The 22187-nt window shown below is 43.1% G+C and overlaps 1 protein-coding gene across 1 annotated transcript in view; it reads left to right on the top strand.

Moving 5' to 3' along the window:
- FER1L6 (fer-1 like family member 6) overlaps positions 1-13021 on the top strand; it is a 167448-nt gene extending 154427 nt beyond the window's left edge. The window contains exons 40-41 of the mRNA XM_042972894.1: positions 8632-8732; positions 11117-13021. Of these exons, the coding sequence (XP_042828828.1) occupies positions 8632-8732; positions 11117-11300 (285 nt within the window). The 3' untranslated portion in view covers positions 11301-13021. The remainder of the gene's footprint in view (positions 1-8631; positions 8733-11116) is intronic.
- The last annotated feature ends 9166 nt before the right edge of the window (positions 13022-22187 follow it).

Below are 22187 nucleotides of genomic sequence, written 5' to 3' on the forward strand. Positions count from 1 at the left end.
GATAAATGAGTCCATATACATTAAGTGTTTAGAACCGTGAGAAGAAACGAAGACCTACTGAATGAGAACAGGCTCTTTATTTACAGCTTTGCTATGACAAGAGTCAGCTACCATCAGGGGAGTAGGGAAGCTTTCTGATGGAAAAAAGAGAAGGCTTCAGGTTTGCTCTGTTTGGAGGTTGTTGGCAGGCAGAGTAACTGAAGTGGGGCATCCTATGTGACCGGATAAGGGAGGATATTGAGGGGGCCCCAAAACTAGGGAATCAGCCTCAAACAGGCAACTTGGAGATGGGCACCCACAGAAACTGGGTGGGAGGGGTGCTGTGCCCCTTGATGTGTAATTTTCAAAGAGATGGCTCCCAGGTCTTCGGGAAAGGCAGTTCCTGGGTGTTAAAGACAAAGAGCCTATCTAATATTTAAGAGGATTTATATCCACTTCAAAGAGAGGTGAAAGGGCTTACAATTAGTTTCTACAGTGATGCTCTTAGAAAAAGGAGAGGGAAATCTCTTCCTTTACTTTCCACAGGGAATGGTAAGCCTTTTATTTTTAATTTTTAATTTGGTTTTGTCCTTACACATCCTAAAGGGAAAAGGAGAATTGACTTCATCCCCACCCACCCGGAAGCCCACAATCCCGGGTATAACCCAGCTGCCCCTCATCCTCTCTCTCCCTAAAGGAACCAGTAACCACACTGAGGAAGCTAAACCAGTAGCCCCCTCCCTGTGTGGCAGGGAGCTGGACCAGCTGGGAGTAAAGTGGCGAAATGGAAAACCTCTGTTGGGGTCCACCACGTCCTGAGGTCCTTCCATCTCCGAGTCTCAGTTCCCACGTCTGTAAAAGGAGTGGGTTGAACTGGGTGCCTGCAAGGTGCCTTTCTAGCATGGACACCCTCTGCTTCTGAACTGCCCCACCCCACCGCCCCCCCCACCTTCCTGAAGGCAGCAGTCAGGAGGTCACCGTTCCATTCCAGTCACCAGCTGCCCAGCAGGGATTTGCTTACAGCCCCTGCCACCTGCCAGGCTTATTTTTAAAGCTGCTTATCTGTACACTCAGGCAGTGTAATTTAGACATTTGGATCACAAAGCTCCTAGTGTGGAATTTGGCTGTCCTTATAGTAAGAAGAACATCTCCAGGTGGGATTTCCAAAGAATGGGTGCCCTTGGGACGAGGGGAATGTGTATTGAACAGGTGCTTCATGAGACACATTGTACTGTTGCATTTTATGTGTTATCCTACTAAAAGCAACATTTGAAGAAATCACTTCTTTAGAAGATGAAGATCAAGAAGTTTCTTTTACAGGTTAATCCTGTAAATTGACTGCTAAATAGCCCAGCTAAGTCTCAAGAACACCGACAACTAAAACTAAAAGGATCCACATAAAGACAGATACCATATGTTTTCACTCTTATGTGGATCCTGAGAAACTTAACAGAAGACCATGGGGGAGGGGAAGGGAAAAAAAAAAAAAAAGAGGTTAGAGAGGGAGGGAGCCAAAACATAAGAGACTCTTAAAAACTGAGAACAAACTGAGGGTTGATGGGGGGTGGGAGGCAGGGGAGGGTGGGTGATGGGCATTGAGGAGGGCACCTGTTGGGATGAGCACTGGGTGTTGTATGGAAACCAATTTGACAATAGATTTCATATTTTAAAAAAATTAAAAGGGAGGTTTCTGTGTTTCTAGTTTAGCGTGAAAACAATTGTCAGTAGCTACGATAGCCACACGCTCATTCACTAGACGGTAAAGGTTCAACAATGAATAAGACAAATTCCTGGCATCCAGAAGTTCACAGCTTAGCCGAGGAGGTGGTAGACACACAGATCATCTAAATAGTATGTAACCAATTCAGATTCTCTAGGAGCAGAGTGGATATTTTCATGTGAAGATTATTTTAAGACAGAGTAGGTAATATGCATTTATAGGAAATTTAAAAGACACAAGAATGTAGAAGGGAAGAAATAGTACCCACATGCACACAACCCAAAGAAAGCTATTGCCAATGGCTTGGTTATTCCCAATTTGTGTGGATTTTGGTCAATATTACATAGTAGTGATCATTCCATATTAAAAATAGTGTCTTTGTGGGGGGCTTGATGTCCTATTGAGCATTCCCCTACATTGTATTATCAGTGTTATTATCAACTCTGTATTCTCAAAATAGAAGTGCTCAAAATAGTTGAATCTTTGTGTTTTTCTTCAACATTTATTCATTTAAAAAAAGTTAAGCATGTGGAAACGTTGAAAGAATAGGACAGTGATCGACCATATATCCACCACCTAGATTCAACACTTGTTAATACTTTGCTGTACTGATTTTGTCTATATATGTGAGTATATAGTCTCGCCTTCTCTCCTCTCCGCACACACATGTACTTATTGGCTGAACCATTTGAGAGTAAATTGTAGACATTCCAACACTATACCTTGTTAAAAAAGATACTCAAACAGATAAATATAACGATCTAATTGGCTTTATTAAACAATTCATGAATAGGGTCGCATCCATCTAACAAGTAGGGGAACTCCCCCAACTTAAAAGGAAGGTTTTTAAAGGCAAAGAGAGGGCATAAAGAAAGGAATTGATTAGCAGGAAATGCATTATTTGGGCAAGGTGCCCTCCTAAGAGGAACCAAAGGGGGTCTATCAATAAATTTCCAGATTGAAATTCCATATTAGCTGATTGAAGGTTAAATTCCTGGGTTGGGGAGGGGACTATAGTGAGGGACATATTAAGTCTTGATTTGTTGACATGGGTCTTAACCTATGGGCCTGTGGTTTTCTTTTTAACCATTCCTGAATACTTCAGCATGCATCGCCTAAGAATATGGTCATTCTTGTCCATAACCACAGTGCCATCATCACATATAAGAAGTTAATAATGATTACCTAATCTGATATCCATACCGTATTCATTTTTCCAGCTATAAGGAGGATACCCTGTTACCCTCAAAATGTATTTTATAGCTCTTTCTTTTTTCAAAACAGATCCAGTCATAATTCATGTGTTGCTTTGGTCTATTTTGTCTTAGAACAGTCTCCCACCATTTTTGTCCCCGTGACATTACCTATTTGATGAAAATAGGCCTGACTTGCCCCGTTGTTTTCTCATGATGAAGCTTATCTTATTCTCTGACCCTACATTTCTTATGAACTAGAAGTTAGGTATAATGGCATTATCAGGTTCAGGTTAAACATTTGTGGTAATACTTAAGACCTGATACTGTTTATTTCATATTGAATCATGCCAGGAGGCACATGCCCTCAGATGGCCTCACTAGTGGTGATGCTGTGTTTGCTCACTTGGTCACGTTGGTAACCATGAGATCTCTTCATTGTAAAGGTACATTTTCCTCTTTGCAATTAGCAAGTAACCAGTGGGTGACACTTTAGTACTGTGGGAAATTACTGTCCTGCCACCACCTTTCACCCAGTGGTGATCTTGATTATTTCATTAGTGTTGCACAATGATTTCTCTAATCCTTCCTTCCTTCTTTACCCATTCCTTCTTTCTTTCCTTCTTCCTTTCATCCGTCCATCCATCCATCTCTATTTACCTATCTGTCTGTCATCTAGCTATCTAGGTATCCACCCACCCAGCCAGCCATCTATCAATATATCCCTATCATCTTTCTATGTGTCTAATTCTATCATTCTTTTTCCATTTATTAGTAAGAATTCTGAGGAGGGCACTTGTTGGGATGAGCGCTGGGTGTTGTATGTAAGCCAATTTGACAATAAATTATATTCATAAAAAAAGAATTCATCTGTTAAGAAGAGCTTTCTCTCAACAAATGGAAATAAATTATAGTCACCACCTCTTCGAGAAAAAAAAAAGACAGGATAAATGTTTAATTCTCTTCATCAATTACCACATTTTAGAATCAAGGATTGGTTCAAGAGAAACCAAAAAATGAGATTTTTTTTCCCCCCTTGCATCTTTTTCCCCTGGTATCACTATGGACTTATGTATTTAAAAATATTTTTTCTAGTTCTGCAAAGGACCTAGGAATGAAATCACCGAGTAGTAAGAAGACTTCTAGCAATTGGATCCTGGTTTCTAAATACCCATCTCTACTGACAGAACCAGGTATCTTTGGCTGACTCCAGGTCTAGGACAGATAGAACACAAGATGAGCCTGGGACGTATCCTTGTGACAAATAGGACAGTTTGAACATCCAACAGAATAATGACTGTGCTTTGCATATTAAGCTTTTTCTGAGTTTTGAATTATTTTCTTAATTTATCTGCCCACAAATGGCATTTCTAGAGTATGATTATTTAAGGTAATATACACACACTCACATGGACATTACATGTATGCATGCATATATGTGTGCATATACATGTATGTATACATGTGTGTGTTCCTCTCCCTAAAGGACTTTGCCACACACATCCCCACCATTAAAGTATGAAAATGCTTTAGCTCATACCAGTGAAAGTCGTGGTTTTAAAAAAATGTTTATTTATTTTGAGAAAAAGAGTGCAAGTGGGGTGGGGGAGGGACAGAGAAAGAGGGAGGGAAGGAATCCCAAACAAGCTCCAGGCTCGGCACAGAGCCTGACGTGGGGCTCGATCTCACGACCGTGAGATCATGACCTGAACTGAAATCAAGAGTCTGACCATTAACCCACTGAGCCACCCAGGTGCCCCAAGAGTTGTGCTTTAATAAGCAATCATTATTGGTGAAGAAGGCATGTCTGACCTAAAGGACCCCACCCCTCCCAGGGCATCCACTCTCTGAGCTCGGTGAAGTTTGAAGTCCATAAATAACACGCTTAGTACAACCAATCCAGTCTTTTCAGGACCTTTCCTTATCATTTTCTTCCATCCATAGATGTCATTAGGTTAACAGATAGTCTCTCAAGCTGTCCATTTTTTTTCTAGCTCTGATTGAAAATTACATTTGGAGGCTATTATTAGCTTAAGACCTCTCCTTGGTGCTTGGTTGAATGTCAATAATTAAAATAAAACTGGGAACCCTGTGTGTGGAGAGATATGGAATGAGGAGTGGCATTTAGCAGAATATGTCAGTAAACACTTTCTTCCTGCTGCCTGTGTGATATCAGAAAAAATGCTCTGTGACCACTCGAGCATGGCGGGGAAGTGGGGGCAAGGCTCTTCGTGATGATAACCAATGACTTCTGTGCCTAGGGCAGAATTAATTTCATATTCTCTGCTTCAATTTTCTTTGCATCTTTCCCTCTGTGGGAATCAGGATTTTCTCTGGGTGTTTTCTATGGGGGAGAAGATGTTTCCTGTCAAATTATGTGTTTCCATCCATGAAATAGTGTTGAAGGTAGCAACTATGATTTTTTAAGAGTTTACTATTTACCAGGCACTAGGTTGAACACTCTATACATATTATTTCATTCATTTTTCAAAGCAAGTCTGTGGGTAACATCTCAGGACAGTGAGTTGGAAGGCCGTAACTCACCCAAGGGAGCACAGCTAGCAAATGACAGAGCCGAGTGTCAAATGCCGATCTGTCTGTCCCAAATCCTATTTCACTCAGCTTTTACACTATGCTATGCTATGCTACACTGTAATAATCCTTATGCTACCCAAGGTCATCCCTTAGATGGAAGCCAAAAACATGTTACAATGCCTGGGCCACGGCAGTGACGATGGAGCTTCTCTTGAACATTTCAAAAAAAGACACATTTATTCAGTGTTATAAATAGCTTGTTTCTTTTCTTCCACAAAAAAGGGACTCTTGGACACATTAAATAGCAGAGGATACGATTTGGTGTCATAGCACCTTGGTGCACATCCTGGCTTTGTAACACAAGTTAGCAAACATCATCTTGGTTTCCTCAGCTATAGAATGGGAATAAAAATGTTGTCTACTTTGCCAGTTGTCAGAAGGTTTAAATGGAATAATGTACATGTGAAGCACCATGCAAGTTACACAGCACAGTGGCTGGCCTGATTATTAAACAGTGCACAACGAAGAGGCAGCTGTGACCCTCTTACCCTCTTACTCTGGTCCTAACTTATCCACGGTTGACTTTTGTCCTCTCTACCAAAATTCTGGAGCCCAGCAATTGGCTAGCAACTCTTAAGCTGACTCTCAAATACAGAGGATTTGGATGAGGTTCCTAGCATATAAATATACTGCTCAGTAGAGCTTATTAGGTCACCTCTGAAAGACCTCTGGAAATAAGCCCTTTCTGCGTATTGGAAACCTCTCTGCCATGAGTGGTAGGCTGGCCTCTTAGGTTTCTTCCAGCCGTCAAGCCTTGCAGGGGCTCCTGTCTTTCATGAAAACTAGAATTTGCATTAAAGCACATCTGGCCATTTGACAGGTATGGAATCTGAGGCCCAAGAAGACAAATGCCTTTAAGTGACAATTGTGAAGCCATGAGCCAATCATCTTATGTTAGAGTTAGGAAAGTCCTTGTAAAACTTTGAGTCCAATTACCGGGCAAATCCATGAAGAAGGTGGGAGGCAGCCTGCTCTCATGAAAGGAGCATGAGGTTTGGCATCATACAGACCTCGGTTCAAGTTCCAGTTGGTTGGCTTATTGCCTGTGTGACTTTGGGAAAGTCATTTGATCTCCATTGCTTCATTTCTCCATCGATAAAAAGGAGACCTACTTTGCTTGTTGCTGAGATGGGTTGATGGATCAATTGAAAGGACGTAGGCAAAGTGGGCATCCAATAAAGCATTGCAATCACAGTTAGAGTTATAGTATTATCACTCTACTGTTGATACAGGCAGAGTGGTGTGGGGTGACTAGAATGGACAGAAGCTTTATATTCCTTCTTCCTTGGTTTTCAAATGTTTCCTGAGTAGCTATGTGTGCAAGTCATTACCTATGGGGGTCAAGGTATGTCAACAGAAATGAGAGACTACATATTCACATACTTTTAAGGAAAATTTCCGGATCATAGGACATGTAATGTGGTCTGAGTTGGGCCAGGGTTGTAGTCTAAAGAATGGATGAGACCACCTAGATTTGAACTCATGACTTCACTTGTAATAAGCCCATTGCATTTCTTGACTAATTCAGACATCCATGCCACTGCCTCTTCTCTGGGTTATCTTCTCTGGCTTCAACCCCACCCCAGATACAGTACTCCTCTCTAATTTCTCCCATGATTACATTTTTGTGGTTGCCAGCAACCATCATGCTTGTTAAGGAGTCCTGATATTTTGGGGGTGAATAGGTAAGTTAACACAGGCCCATTGGTTCATCAGAACCTTAACTATTTTTACTGGGATAGGAAATCAGGTTATGCCCCATCCATATGTAATTCCAAAAGACAAACTTTAATGACAAGCGTGGGTCTAAAATACTTCCATGATGTTCCAGTCCCCTACCAATTCTGTGTCCCTCCTATTACCTTGAATTTCAATCCACAAAACCGAAGGAGAAGAGATAAGTTCTCCTTCACCAAGAACAGGAGCTCCAGGAGATCAAGGATCCTATTTTTCTTTAAAAATTTTTTTTTAGCTTATTTGTTTTTTGACAGAGAGAGAGCAAGGGAGGGTAGAGAGAGAGGGAGAGAGAGAATTTCAAGCAGGTTCTGCACTGTCAGCACAGAGCCCAACACAGGGCTCAAACTCACGAATCATGAGATCATGACCTAAGCCAAAATCAAGAGTCGGATGCTTAGCTGACTGAGCCACCCAGGGGCCCCAAGGATCCTGTTTTTCTTAATCATTAAGTTCCCATTGTCTAGAACAGTGCCTGACATTCAGGGGGTTCCCAAAAGTAGTGAATGACTGAATGAACAAGAAAGAATGGCCCTTCCCTTTTGCAGTGGTCCTGTCTCACCCTTTGATAACCCAAGACTTAGATCAGTGCCAGTAACTGGCACAGCACTCTGAAGAAGGACATGACAATTTTCAAACCAGAAGGGCTGATTCTTACTGAAGGAGAAGGAAAGAGGAAGTGCAAGAATAGAAGGATAATTCTGGAACAATTTGTGGAGACAACAGAAACAATGAAGGATGACAGAAAGCCATTTGGCAAATGTAGGGCCACACCCACCAATTTCCTCTGGAGAGCTGACAGAGAAGAAAGATTGTAGCAGATTCAAAAGGGTTCTGTCACTTAAGTAATTAGTCCCCTTTCTAATTGCTACTGGGTTTTTCTTAAGTTTATTTTTTGAGAGAGACAGAAACAGCGTGAGTGGGTGAGGGGCAGAGAGAGAGGGAGAGAGAGAGAGAATCTCAAGCAAGCTCCATGCTGTCAGCGCTGAGCCCGACACGGGGCTTGAACTCACGAAACTGAGATCATGACCTGAGCTGAAACCAAGAGTCAGATGCTTAACCAGTGGAGCCACCCAGGCATCCCTAATTGCTACTGGGTTTCTATAGTCAGATATTGATTGAACGATTACAAATGAAATACACGTTCAACCAAGTATATATGTGTCTTATGTGTACAGGTGGGACCTCTCCCTTCACAAAACTCAACAGCATCATCATTTCAGAGCTTTCACTGTTCATCATAAAAATAGCTTCTCCCAGAACCAGAAAGGTAACAATTTTTCTCAAACTAAGGCAGCAAGATAGTCAAAATACTCCCTGGCATTCTCCCACACTGTACACTTCTAGAAGGTTGGCATTGCTCCCAGCAGCTCTTTGTGACTAGAAACTGAAACTTTTGTCTTTGTGCAGGGCAAGGTTGAAGCTGAGTTCCACCTAGTTACGGCAGAAGAAGCTGAGAAAAATCCTGTCGGAAAAGCCCGGAAGGAGCCAGAGCCCCTGGCCAAGCCCAAGTGAGTGGGGTCGTGTGTAAGAGCATCAGAAATGGGAAAGGCCCTTTGCAGTCCCCATAGCCGAGGGTGGGGCAATTCTCTAGAGGGTCCCTCTGGCAGGACTGAGCCGCAAGAAGGCAGCTAATCCAGGTAGGTTTTTGTTGCGATAATTGAGAAATACTCTAACAACAATACAGGCTGTTCGGAAAATGGAGAGGGTGCCTTTCTGTAATAATGGATAAGCGTTTCTAGAATAATTTCGTATATTTTTTCTACTCTTTTTTATGTGAATATGAATTCTACATATATTTTTTTTCTACTTGTTCTCAAGTTACACATACACAATTGTCCTAATGTTTCATTTATCCTTGCTGCAAAGTTTTGCCTTGTTGCCATAGTGGTCATGATTAGGACTTTTTAATACCTGTGGAATACTCTATAGATTTGATGCTCATAACTGACTTGGTTACCACCCCATAATTAGATAAATTTACTTCTTTCTTTTTCCATTATTGTAATATGATGAAAATATTTCCCTTTTATAAGTTACTACTTTAAAATGAATTCCCAAAAGTAGAATTACTAGAAGAAAGGGTTACCCTATTCAATTTAATCCGTGGTTACATATCAATTAAAAAGTAAATACACACACACACACACACACACACACACACAGTAAATATAGGGGCATCTGGGTAGCTCAGTCGGTTGAGCATCCAGCTTCAGCTCAGGTTATTATCTCATGGTTTGTGAGTTCAAGCCCTGCATTGGGCTCGTTGTTGTCAGCACAGAGCCTGCTTCGGATCCTCTGTCCCCCTTTCTCACTGCCCCTCCCCTGCTCAAGTGCTCTCTCTCAAAAATAAAATTAAACAATGGGGCGCCTGGGTGGCGCAGTCGGTTAAGCGTCCGACTTCAGCCAGGTCACGATCTCGCGGTCCGTGAGTTCGAGCCCCGCGTCAGGCTCTGGGCTGATGGCTCGGAGCCTGGAGCCTGTTTCCGATTCTGTGTCTCCCTCTCTCTCTGCCCCTCCCCCGTTCATGCTCTGTCTCTCTCTGTCCCCAAAAAATAAATTAAAAAAAAAAAAAAAAAAAAAACGTTGAAAAAAAATAAAATTAAACAAAAAAACATTAAAAATTTTTTGTATTTAAAAAAAAATTTTTTTTAACGTTTATTGTTGAGAGACAGAGAGACACAGGGCGTGAGCAGGGGAGGGGTAGAGAGAGGGGGTGACATAGAATCTGAAGTAGGCTCCAGGCTCTGAGCTGTCAGCACAGAGCCCGACGCAGGGCTTGAACTCACAAACTGTGAGATCATGACCTGAGCCGAAGTCGGTCTCTTAACCAACTGAGTCACCCAGGTGCCCCTCAAATTTTTTTTAAAGTAAATATATGGGGTGCCTGGGTGACTCAGTTAAACATCCAACTCTTGATTTTGGCTCAGGTCATGATCCCAGGATTGTGGGATGGAGCCCTGTATTGGGTTCCATGCTGAGTGTGGAGCCTCCTTAAGATATTCTCTCTCTCTCTCTCTCTCTCTCCCCCCCCCCCCCACTCTTCTCCCCCACTCGCACATGCTCTCTCTCTCTCTGTGTCTAAAAATTTTTTTAAAACACTGAATACATGTTGGGGCACCTGGCTGGCTCAATCAGTACAGCATCTGACCCTTGATCTCGGGGTCATGAGTTCAAGCCCCACGTCGGGTGTGGAGCCCACTTTAAAAAGTAAACATATGTAGATATGAAATACGTATACAAAATACTCTTTCAAGTTGTATTTTCCCTACCCTTCCTGAGGCCCCAAGCATCCGAAGACAAGTGGTCCCTTCTCTGTCCCTACTTTTGATCTATCATAGTGTTAGAAACATAATGAGTACTTATTCATTAATTCAAAATTATTTGTTGAGCTCCTACAATGTATACCTACTAAAAAAACACTTTGAAGAATACTGAAGAAATGTAAGACCTAAGCTCTGTCTTCTAAGAGCTTCCAATCTGTTTAGGGAGATTCTGTTCTGTTTAGAACAGAAGACCGGTATGCTAGGTTCAAAAAGGAGCTACGTCGAGTGATAGATGAGATAGGGATTTGGAAGGAGGGGGATCTTCAGGGACCAAAGTGGTCAAGGAGGACCTCTTGGGAGAGGTGGGGCTTGAGCTGGTCAGGGTTGGACAGACGGAGGGTAGCCAGACTCTTCCCTCCTCCAGACCAAGCTCTGAAATGATGCAGGAATCATTATCACCCAGAATGTTGGATTGCTCCTGCTTCAAGGCAACATGGACTTCTCCCATTCCCAGGCATCTCCTTGTGGGCCTCTAGAAAGTGAGAGTCAGAAATACTTCCCGAGGTCTGGAGAATCCTCTGTGTTGACATCATGGCCTCTTTCCTGATTTTCTCTTGCTTCCCTTGCAGCCGCCCAAACACCTCCTTCTCCTGGTTTGTGAGCCCCTTCAAGTGCCTGTACCACCTCATCTGGAAGAATTACAAAAAGTACATCATCATCGGTTTCATTCTGATTGTCCTCATCATCTTCCTGGTCCTCTTCATTTATACCTTGCCCGGAGCCATCAGCCGAAGGATCGTCGTGGGCTCCTAGAGAATCTTGGAGGACCCAGACCCTCCCATTCTACTTACTCTCTCTTCTTCCTCATTTCTAAATGTGTGAGAGCATGTGCTCTGTGCAGGCACCCATGCTGGGTGCTGAAGGAATGAACCCAAAGGCCCAAGAACCAGTCCCTCTTTCTAAGCACAGATCAGCCCCTCTTGGAGAACATGGGAAAGGAGCCCCTCCTCCCTGCCTCAACCCCTGCCACCACCTTTTAAACTCACGAGCCTTAAGCCATGTTTCCACCCATGGACAGCATGAAATTATGACTCCTTTGCCTCAGAGTAATCAATGGTGACCTCAAATTGACTTAGGTGAATGTTTTCTTTATGCAATTGGTTTTATTCTGAGAGATCTGATTCTGGGTCTGAGATTTATTGAAATTTCTTTTTTTTTTTTTTAAATAAAATTTTTACAGCAAATAAACTGAAAACATTTTAGCAAATTACTAGACATTTAACCCGTCCCATATATCTTAACCTCGTTTAATCCTTACAGTTTATAGAACACATTCACTTACTCAGGCCATGAAACTGGCTTGGAGAAAACTTTGTATCACCTAAAATACTTTGTTACTGAAGTTCCCATCTAGAGATGAGGTGTTGCTGGTTTTCCATCAAAGTCAACACTGAAAAGAATATTTTCAATAGTAATGAGTTCTCGAGAAACCCATTTGGATTTATGCTCTATGGCGATTTCCAAGTGGGAATTTTATGAATATGAAATATAATTTTGTGTGAGTATGCATTGGGGGAGAGGAGTGGCCCTCCACGATAGCAGTAGAAATTCTCTTTAGCCAGATATCTAAGTGCCACCAAATGTGATATTCCCAAAGACCATGATATGAATGACCATCCTGGGCACAATTTAGCACTTAGTCTAACCACCATATGTAGTAGGTACCATTATGCCACTCAAGCACAAATTAATTTCAAAAGCAGTCCCAGAAATTAATATCCTACACACTCGTCAGATGGAGCCAAGTTTTTTGAAAGGAAACCTCTGATTTTCGAAGTACACCTTGTAGATCTGCTACCCCCTGTAAAGCAGTGGAAGTGAGGGGCTGGTGTTCTCAGTTAAAATAAGGAAACAAAGGGATTGGAGTGTTTGGCCTCGTACGCAAATAAATATGGCAGCCATTTCTTCTTGTGAACCTGAGGGGCCATTTGTCAGTATTGAGGAGGCTGGATTGGGGTTCCTGCTCCACACCAGAAGCACCAGGGCTACTGTTTTCTTCAGATAGTCGTGCACCTGTGTCACTCTTATAAAATGTAGGATATTAACTGCCACATGGAAAGTCGTTCTAGAATGTTCCTGGTCGGTCAAAATAAGATTGAAGCATATTCTGCATGATTTTAGACTTAGTGTCGTTCATTAAATTCTGGCCCTAGGTGCTCACTGCCTGGTAACTAAAATGCCCTATTTTCCTGAAGGGATGAAAAATAGAGCATTTATGGCACTGGCAGCATTTCCTAGAACATGCTTATTCTTACTATGGAATAACACAGGCACCAGCAACGGTGTAGTCAAAAATACTTGATGGCATGGAATGTATACACTGAGTACATTGTAAGTAAAAAAATATGTAAGTTACAAACCCACGTACAGCATGATATAAAAAGAAAATATGAAAACAGGCATAGATAAAGCCTGGGGGAATATGCCAAAATGTTAACAGTGATTAGGCAGCGGTATCTTCCTAAAACTTCTAAAATAAGTATGCATTATTTTTAATATGAAAATTTTAATAAATATAGATTTAAATGTGGCCATTTAAAAATAGTTGTTGAGTGTCTTTTGTGTGCTGGGCAGTGGGGATGTGGTAGAAATAAGACAGACCTAGCCCCTTCTCCGTGGATCTTACATTCCAGTACCTCAAGATATGGTTTTATCTTCAAATTATGGGGCATCCAATAAACACTGAGTAAGGAATGTGCTTCACGGATGAGGTTCAAGAAGAAGGACAACATACAGCTGCGGTGTTGTTTGAAAGGAAAAGAACACCATTATTTTAGGACAGAACTAGAAATAACGTATGATACTTTCTGCTGGATTCTGGGCAGTAAAATGATAAGTCAGCTTTTGACAAAGTAATGCACATCGTTCAAACACACACACACACACACACACACGCTAAAAATTGAAAATCCTTCAAAGTTAAATAGAGTTCATCAACTTTGCTTTGATGCCCAAAGATGTCTGAATGCTGAAAAGCCTTTAGCAGAAGTATTTGAAACACTTGCAGATCAGATGGCATCATAAGAAATGCGTGAGAAGTGGCAGGCAAGGATAATTTTGGAGTCGGCTGTGTCTGGTGCTCTATACATAGGTTATCACTTATAGCCCGTCCTGTCCTGTGTGTAAAAAAACAAAATATAATGTTTGAGGCCTAATTTTGCGGCCCTGGACCTAAAGATATTACCGTTTAAAAATAAAAATCAACAGGGAAAAAAACCCATTTCCCAAGAAGTTGCCCTGAGTCCCTATTTACGTTCTCAAAAAAGATGAAATGTATTCATTTGACAGATCAGAGTTTTTCAGCTTAAGTCCATTTCAGAGCAGTTTTATTTGTGTGTTTGTGTTTTCTTTTTTACAACATGTGAATCCTTTCCCCCAACCAAGCAAAACGAGATCGATACCAGCAACACCACCACCAAACAACGCACAGGATAAGATCTCCAATTCTGTGTCCCCAGTAGTTGAAACGTGTGGTACCTTCCTTGCTCTTTCCCTTAAAACACACGAAAGTGGGAAATTACAGGACTGACTTCACAGCTGGGGCCGGTTGGTGTTTATTCATGCAAAAGGTAACTATTGAGCTCCGTCCTCGCTCCTGATGCTATGATCAAAACTGGGCATGCAAAAGTACACAATCATATAAAGTAAGTCTCTGCTCTTGAGGACCCCAGAATTTGATGGAGAGAAGACATTAATCAAATAGTCGCACGCATGGATAATCACAGGGGCAAAATAATTGGGAATGGAAAGACGCAGATCTCACTGAACTAAAATCCAGGTGACGGCAGACCTGCCTTCCGTCCTGGAGGCTCTAGGGGACCATCTGTCTCCTTGCCTTTTCCAGCTTCTAGAGGCTGCCTGCATTCCTTGGCTCGTGGCTCCTTCCTGCACCTTCAAATCAGTGATGTAACACCTCTCTGTGCCTTTCTCCCGTACTCACGTCCCCCTCTGACTATAGCTGGACAAGTTCTTGCTTTTAAGAATGCATGTGATTACATTGGACTCACCCAAGTAATCAGGGAAATCTCCCCATCTCAAGGCTTAAGGTCCTTAGTCACATCTGCAAAGACCCTTTCACCTTGTAAAGTAACAGTCACAGATTCTGGGGATGAGGACTTGGACTGTGTTTTGGGAGGAGTTCTTATTTTGTTTACCACATGGAGCATCACACAGGCATTGTGATGCATTCGAATTTGGAAGTTATTTCAGCAGAGGCTGGAGAGTCAGAATGATTATGGTGCATGAAAGAAGGAGGCTCCGGAGACGCTTTCTCTCTTAATAAGATGTTTCCATTTGTCGTTCAGCCTCTCAAGTGACAATTGTCTCAGGAAAAAGGAACAACTGCTTCCCGACTCATTAAAATCCTCTCAAGCACAGTGGATGAGGCACCTTCGGAGCTGGGAGGGGAAGGACTCGAATTTCCGCCCCCACCTCTGCCCCAGGAGTTTCCAGACCAGCCTGGAAAGTTCAGCTTTTCTTTAATGCAGCAGCACCTCCTCACATGTCAAGAGCTAACACGTGTCTCTACTCTCCCTCATTTACGAAGGGCCATTTGAGAAAAGAGCACTCTCGTTTCTTCTGAGTCTACTGGGAGAAAGAAAATGGGCTTTGGAGGCTGAGATAATTGTGTGGAAACCAGAGCACAGGCTGTGTGACCTTGGGCAAGTTACTCAACACTCCGAATCTGATACATAAAATGCAGACAATGTCTATCTTGTAGGATTGTGGGAGTTTGGGCATGTGGGGTGGGGGGTGGGGTGGTTCTCTACTGTGGATGGAAGTGGAGAAACACTTTTTACCTGTTGTCTTCCATATCATAGTATCCAAACGAATGATGGAATGATCGCTATTTAAGTAACAGACAACTAATGTTTGCTGAGTGCTATTACAGTTTACAAAGTGATGCATATATTTTCTCACTCATTCTCCCAGAGGTCCCATTGCATAGACAAGGAGACAGCTCCTGGGGTTTCCAAGATTACCAAGCTCATGTGTAGCAGATCTAAACTCCAAGCCCACACCTCTCCCTCCTGCCCCCCTCCCTGCTCTGTGCTCTCCAAGAGGCTGCGTGATGATTGGTGTAAGTGGGTGAGGCTGCCTCCAGTCAGAACACTCCTCAATGACTTTTTACGGTTCATCCATGCCTGGGGGGTTCAGCCACGATCCCTGAAATATTTCAAGTGTGTTCAATGCAGCATCACGGATGCATGTTGGAGTCTCGTTTTTTTACTTGAACCGCTGCGTTTGATGGTAAGGGAATGTAAACGCATCTTTCATTCATGCTACCGCAGATCTTTTCCACCTTCTTTTCTCGTTTTGCCACTTCTGGTAGTGAGCAACCCCAATGCAGAAAACAATGCAGACACTTAACTGAGCTCTTTACAGGCATTGAACTTAGATTTGGAAGTTAAGGATGTGAAGAAACAGACATGGTAGAAGGAACTTAATCATACCAGAAACTGCTAGCTGCATACCAAATATCATTTTCTCCTTCTTTCTTGGTAACAGAAGGCCAGCTGTACTGGGGCAGCAATGTGCTAAGCTCAAGCAGGACGTCTGTCTGTGTCTTGCTGTTGGGGGTAGCTGAGGCTACGTGAGCATAGCTCAGTGGGTGGGGTCACAGGAAACCTCACTAAAGGGGGTTGACTCAGCTGGCAGACCCTTTGTGCCTCTTCCTCCCTCATCGCACCTGCACTGTGGGCTTGATGGCTGGGGCTCTATCAGGTATCTTGGATCATGAGGCAACCTTGACTATGGAAGCTACCATGAATAGTGGGGCAGAAAGGTAGAAGAGGTGCAAATCCCTGCTGATTGTGGGCTCACCAAACCATTCCTATATGGACTATGTCCGGACTTTTATACATGAAAGCAAAACCAAGCCTCTATCTTCCTAAAGCCACAGTTATTTGGGGGTAGTGGTTGTTTTTATTGTTACATGCAGCTGAACCAAATCCTAACTGATACAGAGAAGCTTTTCTTGACCTTACAGAATTGGCAACAGTTTATTCCAGGACCTTGTCTGAATCACTTCACCACTGAGCAGTGAAGAACCAGGCACCCACTGTCCCTTGTTGAAGACATATTATCTTCTTTCCAAGTTGGAGCTGAGCCCCAGGGAGAGTTTCATGCCATGAAACTCCGCATTTTAGAACCAAATTGAGCAGTTAGAATCTCCAAGTGAAAGTTCCTTCCTTTCCTTCCTGAGCTTCTCTTAAATCTCACCTTTAAAAAAATGTTACTTATTTTTCATTTTAGTAAAATATATGTAACATAAAATTTACCATATTAACCATTAATTTTTTTTTTTATATTTGTTTATTTTGAGAGAGAGAGCACATGCACGTCCATGAGCAGGGAAGGGGCAGAGAGAAAGAGGGAGACAGAGAATCCCAAACAGGCTCTGTGTTCTCAGTGCAGAGTCCCAGGCGGGGCTGAGTCTCACCAACCATGAGATCATGACCTGAGCTGAAATCAAGAGTTGGATGCTTAACCAACTGAGCCACCCAGGCGCCCTGCATTTTAACCATTAAAAAAAAAATTTTTTTTTTTTTACATTTATTTATTTTTGAGAGGGACAGAGAGAGACAGAGTGCGAGCGGGGGGAGGGGCAGAGAGCGAGGGAGACACAGAATCCAAAGCAGGCTCCAGGCTCCGAGCTGTCAGCACAGAGCCCGAGGCGGGGCTCGAACTCACGAACTGTAAGATCATGACCTGAGCCGAAGTCGGACGCTTAACCCACTGAGCCACCCAGGTGCCCTGTAACCATTTTTAAGTATACAGTTGTGTGGCATTGAATACATTCACATTGTACTACAGCCATCACCATCACCTACCTTCAGAACATTCTTCATCTTGCAAAATTAAAACTCTGTTCCCATTACACAGTGACTTCCCATGCTCCACCCCCCTCACCCCCAGCCCCTGGCAACCACCGTTCCACTTTCTGTCTCTATGAGTTTGAGGAGTCTAACTACCTCATGTAAGTGAAATCATACAGAATTGGCCTTTTGTGACGGGTGTATTTCACTTAATATAAAGCCTACGAGGTCCATCCATGTTGTACTATGTGTCAGGATCCCCTTTCTCTGTAAGGCTGAATAATATGGACCTTTTGGCCATATGGACAATATGGACATGGACCTTTTTGGCCATTGTGAACAATTGCTACTATAAAACGAGTATACAAATATCTCTTTGAGACCCTACTTTCAGTTCTTTTTGGACGGGGAGCAGGATATGCCCAGTAGTGGAATTGCTGGAACATATAACAATACTCTGTTTAATTTTTTGAGGAATTACATTTCTGTTTTCCATAAGGACGGCCCCCTTTTATGTTCCCACCAGCTATGTACAAAAGCTCTAATTTCTTTACATCCTCAACAATACTTGTTATTTTTCTGAGTTTCTTTTTTCATAATAGCCATCCTAGCAGGTGCAAAGTGATATCTCACAGTTTGGATTTGCAATTCCTCGATGAGTGGTGATATTCAGTATCTTTTTGATGCTGGCAGGCCAGGTCCAAGGACCCAGAGTGGGATCCTGCAGGACCAGCCAAGAGGGTCCTCGGTTGCACGCAGGATAGAAACCAAACACGAGCCAGAGAAAGTGAAAACAGAGTTTATCGAAAAGTGTGACGGAAAATACCAGACAGAATGTCTGGGAGACTCGGAAAGGAAAGGAGAATGAGTCCTGTCGTCACTTGGGGCTGGGGGTTTATTTGGAAGAGGGTCCAGGGAACGTGTTCCTCCAGGAATCTTGACTGAGGTTTGTTTGAAGCTAATGTCCTAGAACATGTTTGGGATCTGGCTCTTCTTAGATGTTATCGGGTGTTTGGGGGCCTAGGAGAATGGGGGCCTCAGAGAATGACGAACGCTCTTCCTTCCCCCTTGGAGCAGGAACGTAGATTCTTTGGCTTTTACTTGGATGAAAAATATAGGACATGGGTACATGGAACCTAGCGGAAAAACAGCAGAGACAGAGCCTTTCTAAAATGGAATCCCTCCAGCTTCCCTACCTTGTTTTCATGTGGTTATTGGTCATTTGTGTATCTCCTTCGGAGAAATGTCTGTTCACATCCTGTGCTCATTTTTAAGCTGGGTTGATTTCTGTTGTCGAGTTTTAGAAGCTCTCTCTACATTCCGGGGTGCCTGGGTGGCTGAATCAGTTAAACTGCCAACTCTTGGCTTCAGCTCAGGTCATGATCTCACAGTTCATGAGTTTGAGTCCCGTGTCGGGCTCTACGCTGACCGCAAGGACAGCAAGGACAGCGCGGACGGTGTGGAGCCTGCTTGGGATTCTCGCTCTCGCTCTCTTTGCCCCTCCCCCACTCCTGCTCGCGCTCTCTCTCTCTCTCTCTTGGTGTCTCAAAATAAATAAGTAATTGAACCTTTAAAAAACTAAAAGAAAAAAGAGGTTCTTTCGACATTCCAGGTATTACTCCTTTATCAGATATGTGATTTGCAAATATTTTCTCTCATTCTATGACTTGCCTTGTCACTCTGTCCATGGTGTCCTTTGACATACATTTTTAAAAATTCTGATGGAGCCCAAGTTGCCTTGTATTTCTTTTGTTGCCTATGCCTTTGGTGTCCTATCCAAGAAATCACGATCAAATCCAGTGTTCTGCAGCTCTCCCTCTGTGTTTTCTTCTAAGAGGTTTAGAGTTACAGCTCTTATATTTGGGGCTGTGATACATGCGGTGTTGATTTTTGTATGTGGTGTTAAGTAAGCACCCAATGTCATTCTTTTGCACGTGGATATCCAGTTTTCCCAGCACCAGGTGTTGGGAACCTCACCTATGAAGTGTTTTCTGTGCTTCATTCATATGTAGCACCCCTGGTAGCCGATCTTTATTGCAGCAAGTGTGCTAGATATTTTCATAATCTTCTTGAATCCTGGTGATGACTCCGTGAAGAGTCTATGGTCAGGATAGGCCGGGATGTATTGTGGTAACACACACTCTCAAATCTCAGAGTTTTACCTGAATAGTTTTTCTCACTCACAGACTTGGCTTTGGGTCTGAGCAACAACCCACACGTTGGCCCAGGATTCCATAGGGACCCTCCATGTCAACATTGATGCCACGATTTCTGGATCAGGGAAAACAGTGTGATGAGACCCCAACATTGACCAGTCAATGCTTCCACTCGGAAATAACACAGGATACTTTCACCCAGGGCTCATTGACCAAAACAGTCACGTGGGCAAACCCGACTTCAAGAGAGCAGAGAACTACAGCCCCCTCGCGTGTTCAGAAGTAGAGAACCAGATATTGGGGAATAATAGTAACGCTTTCTACATGCAGGTATGACTATTCCCAATTCACCGATCAGAAATTAGGGAGTCATAGCTAATTACGAGGCACTTCTGTTCGGTTTTAAAACCACATTCTCTTCCTGTTCCCAACACAATAGCTATTACATTAGAATACACTGGATTATAGATTATTTTCTCCCTAGAGAATGATGAATTTTCTGCCTGCACCAGCCTTTGTGATGTCTATGATGATTTAATGACGCTGCTTGCTAACTGTATGCAACATATTTTCAATAAAACAACAAAATTCAGATTGTGGTGAATCATTGCTGTGGTTTTCCTGAGCTCCTTCACCAGAACCGTTTACAACTCCTAAGAGTCCACCCACGGCTCTTAGGAGATAGCCAAGGGCCCTTTTCTCCCTCTGGCATATTCCGGAAGTTCAGCTGGGTCAGTTTAGGATTCGGGCACATATAGGCACAGGGGTGGCCACTAAATGGAAGTATATTTGCGCTGATGCCAAAGTTCAATATGCACTGATGTCAGTTTTAAAAATACGCATCAGGAGTACGTGACCCTCAGCCCCTCCACCCTCCCCTCCCCTCCTGCAATCATGAGGTTGCTCTCTGTATTTACGAGGCTGTTTCGGTCTTTATTCTTTTTTCTTTTGTTCTGTTTTTCAGATTCCACAAATATGTGAACTCAAATGGTATTTGTCTGAACTGATATCCCTTAGTATAATACCCTCTAGGCCCATCCACATTGTTATGAAATAGGTGAAGGGGATTAAGAGGTACAGATCTCCAGTTATAAAATAAATAAGTCACAGAAATGAAAAGGAAAGCATAGAGAACGGAGTTCATATTGTAATAAAGTATGGTGACAGATAGTAACTATACTCATTGTCGTGAGCACTGAGAAATGTGTAGAATTGTCAGATCACTGACACTGTAAACCCGAAACTCATATATGTTGTGTGTCAACTATACTTACGAGAATAAAAACAAAAACAAAAACAAAACAAGAGGTACATGTCCTTTGTTCACATCTCTCCCATGACTCAGATGCATTTTCTCTGGCTCTAGAATCAATATGTACTTGTCACCATGCCTTATTTACCCCTGAATACTGAATGTCCTCAGGTCCTATCGACCGGATGGGCAGTAACGGTAATAAGGCCGAAGTCATGACTCTCCTGATCCACTTGATCTATAGAAACTCAGCCTCCTCAAAAGTCTTATTCCCTCACTCAGCCCCAGAAACTTTAAAAAAAAAAACTTAAACAAGGCCTGGGACAGGTCACCCACCATCATTTCTAGCTACAGGGGTAGGAACAGATAAGAAGGCAGAGACAGAAACGGGTGACCACGTGACAAATGTTGGCCAATGACAGATAGTAAGAAGTCTACTGGCTGGCACTTTTGAAATGCTCTGGTTTACCCGCCAGAAAGAATGGCACAGCTTTTTTCCTTTATCCTATCCCCTGATTCCTTCTTGGAATGTAAATGTGATCACTGGAGCTACAGCAGCCTTCTCTCCACATGAGGACAGAAGCCAAGGCCAATCCGATGACGGCCGCAAGAAGCCCTCACTCTGCTCTGCTCCCCTTCAGGATTCCTGCCACATGGGAGAAAACAAACCCCGGATCTGTTAGGTTTTCTGTAGCTTGCAGTCAACAGCAATCCTAACTGGTACAGAGTGGCAAGGCACGTGTCTCCAAAACTACAGATGACATTAAATTGTCTTTAAGAGAGGGGCGCCTGGGTGGCTCAGTCAGTTAAGCGTCAGGTCACGATCTCACAGTCTGTGAGTTCGAGCCCCGCATCGGGCTCTGGGCTGACAGCCCAGAGCCTGGAGCCTGCTTTGGATTCTGTGTCTCCCTCTCTCTCTGGCCCTCCCCTGCTCACACTCTGTCTCACTCTCTCTCTTAAAAGTAAATAAACATTAAAAAAATTTTTTTTAAATTGCTTTTAAGGGAAAACACACCCCTTTGAGTGAAGATGGGGGAGGAAGGGGCAGGGCAAGAGGCAGGGACTGACCAGATTCGGGAGCAGAGTCAGCACAAAAATACAGACCGTGGTGGCCCATGTTCTTGAATCTTCCCGTCCCCGCCACTGGCACCACTCACGTATAAACAGAGGCCAGGGCAGGGGCAGGAGCAAGGGAGAAGCTAAAACCATAAAAACTCAGGAATTCAGTGACTTGGTCATTTGGTGAATTGGCTTTTAGTAAATTAGCTTTCAGAGATTTGACTGCCAGCAAAGTGACTTAAAGCTTGTGTTTTTGGTTGGAACTACTGCCATTCCCAGAACTGCCCCGCCTCCCACACTAGCCAGAGCAGGGCTGCGGCCGGCCGGGCTGAGAGGGATGATCCCTCCCCGGCTC

Source organism: Panthera tigris, chromosome F2 (assembly GCF_018350195.1).
Source record: "Panthera tigris isolate Pti1 chromosome F2, P.tigris_Pti1_mat1.1, whole genome shotgun sequence".
NCBI classification, from domain to species: Eukaryota; Metazoa; Chordata; class Mammalia; order Carnivora; family Felidae; genus Panthera; species Panthera tigris.